This window comes from Corvus brachyrhynchos, unplaced genomic scaffold, assembly GCF_000691975.1.
Source record: "Corvus brachyrhynchos isolate BGI_N302 unplaced genomic scaffold, ASM69197v1 scaffold280, whole genome shotgun sequence".
Classification (NCBI taxonomy): domain Eukaryota; kingdom Metazoa; phylum Chordata; class Aves; order Passeriformes; family Corvidae; genus Corvus; species Corvus brachyrhynchos.
The window spans coordinates 883,082-897,183 of record NW_008236198.1 but is presented as its reverse complement, the minus strand read 5'-3'; the positions used below and the strand labels follow the sequence as shown (position 1 = coordinate 897,183).

Here is a 14,102-nt window from a genome sequence, read left to right as displayed (position 1 = left end):
ACTCGAAATTCAAAAGCCGTGGCTGTTCCATTCCAGTTCTGCAGCATGCCTGCTCCTCTCCCTGCTTCACCTCCTCACATGGAATGCCTGTCCTCATTGGAGAGCCCTTTTCCAAGTGCAGGCTGCTGAGTTTAACCCCTTGTTTCCTCAGGGAGTCGGGAACACTTAGGGAGCTAGGTATGCCATGCAAACTTCATGTTAAATACAGCTTGTAAGGTGAGAGAGACATTGTTCATCTGGGTGTGTTGGCTTGGATATCATTACAACTGCAACTTCTGTAGCCCCACCCAAATTTGACATTGCTTGCTAGGCAGGAACTTGGTTCTTCAAAAAAATGTAAAAATCAGCTTTGAATTTAAAAGCTGGCTCCTTAATTCTGGAGCCAGTGTTTTGGCAAGAAAATGATATAACAAAGTAGCAATGTGTTTGTCCTGATCTTTTAAAAAAGAGTAAGCAAGGCCTTTCACATGAGTGGAAAAGAAAACTGTGTTAGATCCTTCAGAGGGCTTGGTAAAGAAGAGAATGCCCACGGGAGGTTTTTATTTGCAATAAAAACCCTTTTAGGGGGCCTAGGCAGGGAGGAAGAATGCTGGGCAGCTCGGTGGCACTGTGGAGTCTTAAGCTATTTTGAGAAGTGCACAAGAAGGAGAATCTTTGTCAGGGAATGTGTGTTGGATTGGGAGGATCTGTGTGGATCCCAGTTAGTCACTGACCTGTACGTGCAGGTGGCACCTGTCTGGTACAGCTGGTGGTACTGCTGCCCAGAAGAGTTTCCAAGGACAGAATCACAGGATCATTTAGGTCGGAAAACACCTCCAAGATCATGGAGTGCAGCTGTTAGAACAGCACAGGATGACTGTTTTAGGGAGCACAGGACTGTCTTAGGGCCAGTGAGGTGATGCTCGCTTCCTTTGTGTGTTTTTCAAATAAAACCCACTTGTTTTACCTGAAAAGCACCTTTCAGAGAAAAAAAAAATGTAATAAAATCTTGCTTACCTTGATTCTTGTTTGAAAGCTGACCCTGTTATTTCAGCAGGGGTTACTAAACTTTTCAGTCAAACACAATTTGAAATCCTGGGTAGAAATGTGGCTGGGAAGAGTCAGGTGAAGGTGCAGTTGCTCAGGTTCTGCAGAAGTAAAACTTTTATTCCCGCTTGTTTCCCTGGGGGGTCGGTATCTGTCCCGGAGCACTCCACATTCCGTTGATGTGTCTGGCCTGATGTTTCAGGGATAAGGAGGATTGGCAGGAGGCCTGATCAGCAGCAGCAGCAACAGCAGCAGGGGGAAGGCAAACCCATCGACAGGAGACCCGAGCGACGACCTCCCCGCGAGCGCCGCTTCGAGAAACCCGCCGAGGAGAAGGGCGAGGGAGGAGAGTTCTCTGTGGATAAGTAAGAGTTTTGTCTTGGTGATAAACAGCTTTCCTAGCTTTGGCAGGACAGGGCTGTCCTGCCTTCTGCTGCTCAGGTAAAAGAGCTGATTGAATCAAGATTAAATTCGTGTCGTGCAGACCATAACACTTCCCTTTTCCATGGTTTTGTTTGCAAACTTAACTCAAGTTTTAGGCTGAGAGTGGTCTACATGAACAGGTTCATGGGTGTAACTGAAATTATTGCTTAAATCAAGATATTCACCATAATTCTGTACATCTATAGCAGATAACTCAGGAAAGGAACCCAAGCATAGCTGCAGGATGAGATTTGTTTGCTGTTACAGCTGTGGCTTTAATCTGCCCAGCTGACTTAAAGCCAGCAAAAGTTTGTCCACGTAGGTGTTTCCTTCTTGCAGCCTTGGCTACAATGGCTTCAGACCTGGAAGTGGTGAAGCCATCGTAGATCTACATGAGATTTAAAGTGTCTTACGTGTTGTGAAGCAGCCAGAATTCAAGTAATGTTCAAATATTAAAGCTTTAGTAGCCAAAGTTAAGATCCTTTTAAAAGTACGTTGGATAAAAGTGAGTTTAGTTGAAGTTTTGGCATCAGTTAATTTCATAACACAATACAAACACTAAATTTTGGAATTAATGCCAGAAGATGCAAACAAACAACAATCCTGAGCATTTGTTTCTGGATTCTAAAATCATGGAACCACAGAATGGTTTGGGTTGGAATGGACCTTAAACGTGGTCTGGTTCCAACCCATACCATGGGCCGGGACACCTTCTACCAAACCAGATTGCTCCCAGCCCGTCCAGCCTGGCCTTGGACTCTTCCAGGGGTTGGGGAGTGACTTTTCTGCAGTTAGAGCCTGAACCCAGCTACAAACGAATTATCAAAGGAAAAACAAGTAAATAAAGTTCTCAAAGAAGAAAAGAATGGTGAAACCCACTGTGCATTTTTGGAGGTGAATCACTTGACTCAGCTACTAACAGTAATTATCAAAGGAAAACCAAGTAAACAAAATCCTCAAAGAGGACAAGAACCATGAAATGCTGTCCATTTTTGGAGTGAATCCCTGACCTGTGGCTGTTCTGTGCCAGACCCATCCTGGACCGACCCATGCGTGGACGTGGAGGACTGGGCCGGGGCCGTGGCCGCGGGCGCGGGATGGGCCGAGGAGATGGGTTTGACTCTCGTGGCAAACGGGAATTTGACAGACACAGTGGCAGCGATAGATCGTAAGTCTTTACCTTTTCCTAGTCCTTTTGGCTCTTCTTTACCACTCTGACCCCATTTAAAATTGATCCTTTGAATTTCTGTGTTTGGACACTATAATGTTAACTCAGTTTTGTTAGTTCTGTTTCACATTCACATTTCAGCGGCCTAAAGCACGAGGACAAGCGCGGTGGCAGCGGATCACACAACTGGGGAACCGTCAAAGACGAGCTAACGTTAGTAATCTGTCATTGCTCAGAAAACTATTATGTTAATCAGCCCTAATTATGGCTTTCAGAACACACACATTTAGCTGCCTTTTTGCCTTTGATCTCCATGATTTTTGCCACGCTTCTGCTGAGTTTAAAACCCAAGCGATTTCTTGTAATGTAAGAATAGCTTCGCTGTTCAGCCAGAATTTTGGGGAAGTTTGGGAGGCCTCGTGCTGGTTTTGTAACAATTCTTTGTTAAAATGAAACCGTTCTATTTTTAGTAAATTTTGATCAGGTGTAAGCATGCATGTTGTATTACAAAAATTCAGCTATTCCATTGAAATCTATTTTTAATGCCCAGATCCATTTTGTGTTGGAAGGGACTGCGGGAGCCTTTCAGGAGGGGTGGTAGGAAGCGTTGGGGAAAACCATTAGTTAAGTGAAAAGCATCAAATTTAAAAGGCACAGAGAGCACCAATCCTTGTTGAAACAGTAAATCCACTGTAGATCTTGATTGTTAGTCTTATGTAGCTTTAAAGAGGGATGAAGTTGTAAAAAAGCCCCAACTCCCAACGTTATGTAATTGCAGTGAATTGGATCAGTCAGCTGTAACTGAGGAAACGCCAGAGGGAGAGGAGCATCCGCCTGCTGATTCTGAAAATAAGTGAGTACCACCCCTCTCCGTGCTCCTGGGTTGCTTCAGAGGTGCTATTGCATTACCTTTAACCTCTGTTATTTATTTCCACATCTGTTTTGCTGAACTCAGATTATCAGTAGATTATCCACAGTGCTGCTGAATGAGTCCCCTTAAAAACCTCATGTCTGGAAATTGTCTTTAAACCATTCCTTGGTGTCCTGCAGGCTCTTTCAGCTTTATTTATTAATAATCATTTCTAATACACTTTGGGTTTTGGGATTGCAACTCCAAATTCCAAACCCAAAAGCATCTGTGCTCAGACTAGATAGAAGCACCAAGAAAATGGGACAAAAATGCCAGGGGAAGGCAATTTTTTGAACTTAGTTTTTCAAAACAGCCTTGGAGACCATGGGACTGAGCTGTAGGAAAAAGGTTGTATCTTTCATTCTCCACACAGTTTTCAAAGTTACCTGGATCTCTTCCCATCTCAGTTGGACACTGTTACAGAAGGAGCCAGGGACTGGATGAATGAAAGAGTAACCAGAGAAGCAGAAGGAGCCTTACTGATACTGAGTTGATGTAAAAATACGATACAAATTTATATGGTAGCCTAGTATGACAAAACGTTGTATTGTAAGGAGGAATGGGCTTTACAGAGGATTCAAAAAAAACAGCAAACAGAATTTTGAAATACTTCTTCCTAATGATTCTTAATGTGGTGCTTGCTGTAGCTTGATTCCCTCACTAAAAACTTTATAGAAAAGCAGCTCCACATGGGTAACCTTGTTTGGCTGGTTCGGTGTGGCTCTTTACCCTAAACCCTTTGCAGTAAAATCTTTGCCTTGAACAAAACAAATTCTGATTACATCCCATGTCAAAAATCATGCTCTCCTACACAGTGAGAAAAAGTTGAAATACAGTGATTTTTACTTAAAACCTTTGTTATTGTTCAAAATTAATGGCTGCCAAATGAAGACCTTTGAAATTGAGGCTTTCATGATCTTTTTGCTGCACATACGCAGCACTGGTTTCCTATAAAGCAGAAATTCAGTTGCATAAATACACTGAACAATGACCAGAGGCTTCCAGTGGCTGGAATATGATCTGTTATTGAGCACAGAGGTTGTGTGTTTTACTTAAAAATAGCCTTTGGCACAAGGTAGAGCTGATGTATCTCACAAATAAGGTGTGTGCTGTTATTTTTTCACATTAGCTGGAAGTAAAACTTGTTTGAATAATTGGTTCAAAAAAGGAAGCAAATTAACCAAAGCTGCTTAAATTCTGGGTTTTAAAATACTAAAAAGCTTGAAAACCGTGGGAAGAACAAGTTCTCACTGCCTTGACTTGAATGTGTGTGAGAGATGTATTTCAAAAAGGGGGGGAAGAAGCTCCAAACAAGGCATGACAGAAGTTAGGCTTTCATGTTGGGAAATAAAGCTGACGGTAATGTGGAGATTTGATGGCATGGGTCAGTTTTAATTTTAACGTTTTTCTGTGCTCAGAGGTGGCTGGGTGTAATTTTTTTGGCGCTCTCTCTAAAGGAGATGAATTTTCCTGTAGTGAAATTGAATGTTTTATATTTTCACCTCTTAACTGCTAAAGCCTTGACAAACTTTTAATTTATAACCTGGTGCCAGCCAGCAAATGATTTTGAAATTGTATCCAGAGTGTAAATTTTACATTGTGATCATAATCTCCATGAATTCACTGCAGAGAGAATGAGGTTGAAGAAGTTAAGGAAGAAGGCCCCAAGGAAATGACCCTGGATGAGTGGAAAGCCATTCAAAGTAAGGATCGTGCAAAAGTCGAGTTCAACATCCGCAAACCAAACGAGGGAGCTGATGGGCAATGGAAAAAAGGATTTGTGCTCCACAAGTCAAAGAGTGAGGAGGTAAAGTGCCTTTCCATACTTGCAGTGTCCACTTTGTAAAGGTTTTGTTATTGATGAGCAGTTCTTGGATTGGAAGCTCCGTTCTGAGAGATGCCGACCTGCAGCTGGAAGTTTAGAAAGTGGGAATAGCATTTTTTAATTTGAATTTCATTCTTGTTCATTTGAACAACATTCTTTTAGCAGAATTCCATTTCTGCAGTGGCACAAGTGGCCATTCTGACTGTGGTTGGGTTTAGGATCTGAGCCGTGCCCTTAGGTGTGTAAGAATTGCCTCTTGATGAGAATTTTAGGGGAATGTTGTCAAGTTTGCTTTTTAAAAAAGGAAACTTACGTTATTTAGCATCTGTTCTGCAGTACGCGGATTTATGGTGTTGCTGAATGATGTCAGCTTGAAGGAAGACTGGTCCTGCCTCAGAGGCCTTAAACCTAAACTGTGCATCTTAAATTTGTGCCGTGGGTGTCTCCTCACTTAGTGCTGTTACACAGACAAGCTCTTGGGAAGGCAGTTGAAATCCTTTTGTGTGCTCCAGTGACACTCAGCATCGTTGCTGTAGAATTGCTTTAAATTTGTAGTTTCTCATTTCAGGCATTGCATAATGTTAATTATTCTGTTCCAAGAGTGGCAAGGGGTGATGGGCAAGGGAGGGAAGTGCTGAGAGCTCTGTTTTGTAATGCAGGGCTGTGCTGATCTTTAGTTCTAATCTTTGTTTTTAACACTCTGTAATATGTTAAGTGGCTCACTTAAGAGATTGGTGGCTACAACTTTGTATACTGATGGTGCTGAGTCCTTTGAAGTAACTGGATAGTGTGTAATACTCTGCTCTCCTAAAATGTGTTCCTGCTTTTTCACACCTTGCCAGCTTTTATCCTGAGAGCTGGGATATAGTCCAGGGTGGGGGGCACTGCTCAGTTTTCCAGTGAAAATTCCATTTCTGTTCTGATTGAACTCACAATGAGTCTGACTTGGTCACAAATCAGGCTGTTTTTTTGCTGTGTGGGGTAGTTCAGTTCTTGAAATGATTGCATGGCTGTGTTTTCTTTGAGCTGTTCACTGAAGTGTTCATTAAATGTTGCTTTGTCTGGCTTGGGTAGAAAAGGGAATTTGAGTTACATTTAATGTTGCTGTGTACTGAAAAAATGTATTAAACAGAAGTATTTATGTACTTTACCAAGATTTACTAAACTTGTAGTCCTTCAAATTCCCTCAATCCCTCTGAATCAGATTTATTTGACATTTAGTGAGCTCAGGGCAATCTTTTTGAACATATGAGCGTATGTGATGGTAAAGGTGATGATACTTGTGAGTAATTTAGAGGCTAGAAAGACAGACTGTATTTTCCATTTGAAAACTGAAGCAGTTAACTCAGAAAAACCAAGCAAAAAAACAAGAACAAATAAAAGAACCTGAACAAAAACTGTGAATAATCAAATTACTCCTGTGGAAGACCTGACATAATTAGTAGATTGTTCTATTTAAGAGGTTAACTTCAAGTAAACAAGTTGGATATTTTTAGCACCATCACATAAGAAGGTAACAGCCTCTTGCTGCGTAAGCATGAAAGTGAGGTATTAACAAATCTGCCTTTAAATTGAGCTGCTTTTAGCCTGCTTTATTGTACATCCAGCAGATGTGTCTCCCCATCTCCCTTCTTCATTGTTCCCTGATCCCATGGGAAGCAGTGTGGGGATTTTCTCTCAGGATTATAGGAGAATGGCTCTATAATACAGGCGTTAGGAAAGCTTCCACTGCAGCTCCTTTGTGAGCAGCTTTAGAAGGCAAAATGTTTTAAAAACCACCAATCACCTGCTGTTTCCTCTCTTTGTCCTCCTGAATGTACTTATGAGTCAAGAAATTAAGGTTCCTCTGATTCTTACTGGTAGGAAGGGAGATGATGTATGGAAGTTATTTGGTTTATAGGTAAATTCTGATTTTCAGCCTCAGATCTTCTGTACTCTTACGGTTGAAAAACACCGTGTGCCCCAGTAGATCTCTCAGAATTTTGAAGTGGTGTGATGAGCACCTGCATTGCTGTAGCTTGAGAATTCCTTGGAGAATGCCCTAGGAGTCTGGGAAAAGGGAGAATGAGGATCTAGTGCTGCTCATCTGCCTCAGTCTTGGGAAAGAGCTGTCCTCCTTTTCCTCCTGCTTGTCCTCCTCACTGAGGAGTGAAATGCTTGGCCCTGTCTGAGGTCTTTCCTCTTTTTCGCATTTATTCTACAGGTACTGATAAAACGAACTCTCAGTTCTGTCTCAGATTCTTGCTGCTTTAATCTGAAATCCAGGGGCATTGGCAGCCCTGGTCCAGTGACCCTCTTCCCAGGATATGGAGTCATGCCATAAAACAGAGATCCTCTTTTTCTCTGCAGCTGGCTTGAGTCTTAATTTCTATGAAAACCAGGAAGGAGTTCTACTGTGGACAGATCTTAAGATTTATTCCAAAAGTGGAATTCAGGATTCCTGGAAAAACTGATACCCAGATCTGTGTAGCTGTTGTGCCTCTTCAAACCTCCTCACTACTCCACTCACTTCCTTAGAGGAGGTAGCAGTGGGAGATTAGGAAATATATTTTGGAAAAGAATAATTCATCTTCTCAAAGTTGGGAGGAATGACTCCTGAATGGAGGCTTTGCAGGAAGATTTCCATGAACAGTGATTCAAACATCCCAGCTCTTCCCATCTCTGTGCCTGACGTGCGGCCGTGCTGGAGACCAGCCTGCATGTGTGGTCTCTGCCCGGGCTTCCAGCAGCTCCTGGGCAGCTTTTTGGTGTCCATCCATCTGAGCTTTTTGGTGTCCATCCATCTGAGCTCTTCGGTGTCCATCTGAGCTTTCTCTTGTCTCCTCACTTGGCACATCCATCCTGTGCCGTCTCTGGACACTTGCACAGCTGCTCCTTCATCCCTCTGCTGCTCCATGTGCTCAGTGCCATCTGTACCCAGCAGTTCATGTGACCTGATTACCTGTTGTTCCTGTATGTAGTTGAGTCTCATTTCTTCCTTTTGTTTTCTCCCTTTGTTCCTTTTGTCACTTTGGCGTGGACACACAACTGTCACCAGACAAAGGCGATGACAGAAATGCAGGGGAGTCTGCTGGATTCAAATGAGGTACTGATCCTTTCTCTCTAACTGGTGATACCTGTGTGTTAACGTGAGCCCCTTCAGCAGGGAACATTTGGATATTAAAAACTCACCAAAATAGAGAATTTTATTGAATATGGAGCTCTTCTGTCCATGCCTGTTGTCTCACTGTGCACCATCCAGCACCTGTCATGGTTTTAGTCCCCTTGTTCCTCATCCTGCTGATTTCAAACCTTACCATAAAAACTTCTATCATGAGTATTTTTCATTGCTGCTGTTCTTCCATCTCTCACTGTCTGCTTTGGCTCTCTTGGTAGTTTGTTCTTAATTTTCAACAGCCTTACCCAAGACCCTTAGGTGCAGCACTGCCTTCAAGAAGTGGTCAGTTATTAAATCAGTACCATTGAGTCACCAATACATAGAAATTTGGTATTTCCAAAGATTGTTCAGGATAAGCAACTTGTTCAGTGTGTCTGACTTATCACCCAAGTGGAAGAGTCTGAGGAGAGCGTCCCAAGTCTTTTGTTGGAGTTTTAAATGAGCTTTCATTACTTTGGATAGAGAAATCATTAGGATACATAGGGAATTTGCAATTTGTTGGTACAGTGGTTACACCAAAGTCAAGTTCTGGAAATACAATGATTTTTGGTAGACTGTAGTGATTTGTTTTTAAATAAAAGCAGCATAGGGAAGAAAATGCACAGAAATATTGTACAAATCCACTGATCCCACCACTCAGAAAAGGGAATTATCACATGGCTACCAGTAGTTGGAAGTAGAATCTCAATACACTGCAGTGATAAAAACTGCAGATAAAAAGTTAAATCATAAGAAAGGAATTTAAAACGTCTTTAAGGTGTTCTGTAGTGTTTGACTTTTCTCTGAAAACCGTTCAGGCTGAATTCCTAAGTTTGGGAAAGAGATTTCCAAGGGAGGGGTGTACAATTAAATGAATAAAATCAGGAGTGGAGTAGGGACCAGCTGTTATGTGGGATACATCCCAGTGGAATGTGTTGGAAACAAAGCAGCATGGAAGGGGTATTTCTAATTAAACTGGGGATGGAGGGACAGGACAAGGGGGAATGGCTTCCCACTGGCAGGGGGGGGGGATAGATGGGATATTGAGAAGGACCTATGGAATCCCTGACAGCAGCCTTGGCTCCAGACCTCTCCATCCCTTGGCAGCCTTGTGAAGGCTCCACAAATGGTAATTAAAGGGTGTAGGGTTTAGTTGCACAATGTGTTGCCTTTGAAAGTCTGAATGTTGTGTACAGCAGAAAACTAAATTGCAGTTGAGAAGCTTGAGCCTGCACATGGCACTTGTGTAGGAAAACCAGGGAAGTGATGATTGCTGTGCCAGGAGTTGGGGGCTTGGAGGGAAGGAAAATGTTGGATATTGTCTTGTTTGCAAAACATGATCGTTGAGCCTTATAATAGGCAGGTTTTGACATTTTTGGTATTATCCTAAGTGCCAAAAACTGGCTTGCACATGGAAAAAATGCTTGTGTAAAATAGGAGAAAGAATTGCTTTAATAACACCTGGTGGGGTTCAGTGTGTAACTGAAAGTCTCCAAGGTGCTGAATAACAAGTGATGGTGCTTGTAACTCCTGGGAACGTCCCTTGCTCCTCCAGGCTCAGGTTTCCACCAAATGTGCTGGGAACAAACCAGTAAGAGAATATCATGGCAAAGGTGCTGAGATCCACATTTTCCAGTGTCACTGGTGAGACCGGTTCTGTTTTAGCTCCTTCAGTTCCTCGTGTTTGAGCTTTTTGTGCCTCATTTGCTGTTACAGTGAATGCAGGGCAATGAGGGATTCTCATCAGCTCCCTGGTCTTAAGTATTCATCAAGGGCTAAAGCAAATAAAGTGTAAATCCCCAGGGAGCAAAATTAGGATGGGTGACCCAAGTGTGGAAAAAGAACGGAATGGATTCATGGAACCAGGACACAAAATGAGAATTGCTACAACATGAGAGTCTCTGCTGGCTTGGTAATAGTCTGGCCTGGTCTGGGATAAGGACATGTTGCTCTGATGGAATTTCAGGAGGAATTTCTCCATGGAAAAGGTGGTCAGGCATTGGAAGGGGCTGTCCAGGAGGTTTGGAGTGCCCATCCCTGGAGGTGTCCAGGGAAGGACTGGATGTGGGCTGGTGACAAAGTGGGGATTGGGCACAGGTTGGACTCAATCCTGCTGGAGGGCTTTTCCAACCTCAGTGATTGTGTGAACTCATGAATTATCTTGGAAAGGCAGAATACCTTGGTTTCTGAGAAATTCCAAGTTTCTTGAGTCTCTCCGGGCAGTGGATGATGGGATTGTGTGATCAGAGGCGAGCGGGGGCTGTGGTGGCCAGAGCCCAGCTACAGGTGCACAGAAGGGCTTTTGGGGTGATTTTTCTTGCTGATGAAGAAATCCTCATTCCAGGCTCATGCTGAGGACTCGGTAATGGATCACCACTTCCGCAAGCCCGCCAACGACATCACATCCCAGCTGGAGATCAACTTTGGAGACCTGGGCCGCCCCGGCCGCGGCGGCAGAGGGGGCCGGGGGGGCCGAGGGCGTGGGGGCAGGGCCAGCCGTGGAGGCAGAACTGACAAGGTGAGCACTACCCCAGCTCTCATCCACAGGGAATTCGCTTCATTTGCTGGTGGGATTTTCCTACAGGTTCCTTGTTTCTGGGGGAGATGCTCTGACAACAAACAGCGCGTTCTAAACTCAAGTGAAAATTCTTTTGTGCAAGTTCGTTTTTAAACCAGGTTGTTAGGACAGAAGGATGGATGTTTGAGCAGTGTTGTCATCAAACACAAAAAAGGGAGGGTGGATTTTTAAAGAGTGCCTGTCTTTGTGTCTAGACCTGAAAAATGACTTTCCAGTGTGAACAGATCTGAATGTACCATGAGCTGCCTCAGCTGGTGCCAGAGCAGAACCACAAGTGCTGGGCTGGTTATTTTCAGCCCACAGCCAGGACACTCTGTGTGCATTGTGACCTGGTGGGGGTGAAGGACTGGTTGTACAACTGCATGTCATATCCTGAACCTGAGGAATTCAGATTTTCCAGATGAAAATAGGGCTCTTACTGGTTTTTCTCTAACCTCCAGTAATGTTTTTCTCTTCTTTGGTGCTAAGTTCAAGCACTGTAGTGTAGCTACAGTGAAGATCTGATTTAATATGAATCACTTATTTGGCTTAAAGGTGTCAATCAAATTGTTACAGATTGGAAAATGAGCTCAGTCTGTGTGCTGTGGTTTTCTTCACACAGATTTGCTCATTTTTGTCCCTTTTAGCAGACAAAGACTTCACAGACTTTAGGTTTATTAGCTGGGAAGCTCTCTCCTGACAGCAATACCAGAGTATTTTAAGGAATTGAAGTTCAACAGTGATGGTTTGCTCTGAGTTGATTCACTAATACTCTTCAAGAACGCTGCCATAAAGTAATTCCAAGCTTTCCTGCACCTGATTTTGTGTTGCCTTTGTTTCCTTGCAGTTGGTCAAGGAGTTTGATGTGATCCACACGCCCAACCAGGTGGGTGATCTCTGCATGTGCATTCCCTGGGCTCAGGCACCAAAATTTCCCTCCTTTTTTTGGCTGTTTCTGCTCTTGTGTGCTCAGCAACTGGAGATGCTGAGCCTGCAGCTTAAACCCTGCTATTACTTTTTAATTCTGGTTTGTGGCCTGTGGAGTCTCAGGCAAAGCAGAGGCTCTGCAGCTACAGGTGTTGATGCAACTTTCATCTGAAATACATTTCTTGATAAATTAATATCATGACAGGAAGTTCCACTATCTCGGCTCTTGCCGTTCTTCTCATCCTTATCCTTCATGGCCCAAGTGAAGAGTATCGTGAAATTCCAATTTCTCCACTGGTTTTCAGATGTGGTGCAGAGCCTTTCAGAAAGCTCTGTTGGAAACTACTGAGGAGATTCTTGGCTAATGCATGAATTTTTAGGGCTAAGTTATCACAAAAATTACTTTTATCGACATCTGGTTTCTGAGTGGGAAAAATTAAACTTGAAAATATAATTTGTGCTCCAGACAGGGCCTTTTCTGTAACATTTCAGTTGTGTCCCTCAGTAAGGATTGATGATCCACAGGGAAGGATCTGCCCATGGCAGGAGGTTGGAATTCCATGGCCTTTAAGGTCCTTTCCAACCCAGACCATTCTGAGATCTCTTTAAAAAAGAGAATTGATGTGCAAGCATCAATTTGCCTGCAGTTCCTCTCCAGATAGCTTAGATTCAAAAAACAGTATGGAAGGCTTTGTAATCCGTGGGATAAATAAAAAAGCATTGTTTTTGTAGTCATTTCTCCAGCCCCAAAGTGCTGCCACCTCTGCCTCAAGGCAGTAACTCTTGTGATGTTTCTCTTTCAGTCAAGTGCTTCTGCTCCTGATGTAGATGACCCAGAGGCTTTCCCAGCTCTGTCCTAAACTGGATGTCATAAAGCCAACCCTGCCCTGGTCGGGCCTTCCTCTCCGAGGCTTGCATGCTTAAGGATCCTAAAACAACTAAGAAATTGAAAAAAACAAACAAACAAACAAAAAAAAAACAAAAAAAGAGACTGTCATTCATACCATTCACACCTAAAGACTGAATTTTATCTGTTTTGAAAATGAACTTCTCTCGCTACACAGAAGCAACAATATGGTAGTCAAGTTTTGTATTTAGAAATGTAATGGTAGCAGGGATGTTTTCATAATTTTTTCAGAGATTATGCATTCTTCATGGATACTTTTTTGTATTGCTGCTTGAAAATATGCGTTTCCAAACTTGAAATATAGGTGTGAACAGTGTGTACCAGTTAAAAGCTTTCCCTTCATTTGTGTTCTTTTTTTTTAATTCAGGATTTTAGACTTTTCCCCTTCCTCCCCAAACTCCAAACTGGGTTTTAATTATTGCACACTACTTTGGTTTCCTTAATTCCACTTTGGCAGGTTTTTCTCAGCCCATGGAATCTTGGAATATTAATTTGGCAGACTGTTAGTGCTGCATGGAATGAACTCCTGGAGTACTTAAGTTCTAATGCTTCATTTCCAACATGGACAACCAGTCATGTTTTCATCTCTGTTGGGTAGTTTGTTTACACAAAAATCTTTCTAGAAAATTGGAAGCAGATACTTGAAATCAAGATTCAAAGCACATTGGTTTATAGTTCAATACCTGTGTATGGATCCAGCAGTGGGTAACTGGTCTGAAAATCAGGTTTTTAAAATTCCTGTATCCCACCTTTCACTTCCCCTTTGGACCTTTATTCTCTCCTCCTTCCCTTGAACAGAACAAGATGCTTTGTTGGCAAAAAAAAAGTTTTTAAATTACCTTTGCTTTTTGTTTGAGAGGATACCGTGAGATTGGGGGAATTCCTGTTGTTGGAGCTGGGATTCCATGAGTTTGGGGTGATTGCTGTCCTTGGAGCTGAGATACCCCAAGATTTGGGGTAATGGCTGTTATTGGAGCTGGGATACCCCAAGATTGGGGTCATTCCTGTTGTGGGAGCTGGGGGAGGGTGGCAGCTGTGGCTCTGGAAGCCCACATGGATTCCAGGTGGTATGTGGGGTTGACAGGCAGGTACAGCAGTACCTGAGGCATTCCCAGCACTGCTCCAGGTGTTCCGAGGAAGGAACTAGGCTGGCTCAGGAGGGAGTTGTGGCTCGTGGCTTCGGACTGGGGCAACGGCAATCTGTGCATGAGACACCAAAAACT

At 43.1% G+C, this 14,102-nt stretch overlaps 1 protein-coding gene across 1 annotated transcript; it reads left to right on the top strand.

Moving 5' to 3' along the window:
- Window positions 1–1,215: 1,215 nt before the first annotated feature.
- On the top strand, window positions 1,216–13,213 carry SERBP1 (SERPINE1 mRNA binding protein 1). Its single transcript, XM_017740876.1, has 9 exons — window positions 1,216–1,391; window positions 2,480–2,617; window positions 2,759–2,830; window positions 3,396–3,470; window positions 5,157–5,334; window positions 8,390–8,437; window positions 10,833–11,006; window positions 11,893–11,931; window positions 12,776–13,213. The coding sequence occupies exons 2-9, from the start codon at window positions 2,499–2,501 to the stop codon at window positions 12,830–12,832; spliced, it is 762 nt and encodes a 253-aa protein (XP_017596365.1). The 5' UTR covers window positions 1,216–1,391; window positions 2,480–2,498; the 3' UTR covers window positions 12,833–13,213.
- The last annotated feature ends 889 nt before the right edge of the window (window positions 13,214–14,102 follow it).

Excerpts from the sequence above, each read along its gene's own strand:
- SERBP1 (XM_017740876.1), top strand. The coding sequence starts at position 2,499 with ATGCGTGGACGTGGAGGACTGGGCCGGGGCCGTGGCCGCGGGCGCGGG. Across the intron at positions 2,618-2,758 it reads CACAGTGGCAGCGATAGATC|CGGCCTAAAGCACGAGGACA; the intron begins GTAAGTCTTTAC and ends TTCACATTTCAG. Across the intron at positions 2,831-3,395 it reads ACCGTCAAAGACGAGCTAAC|TGAATTGGATCAGTCAGCTG; the intron begins GTTAGTAATCTG and ends ATGTAATTGCAG.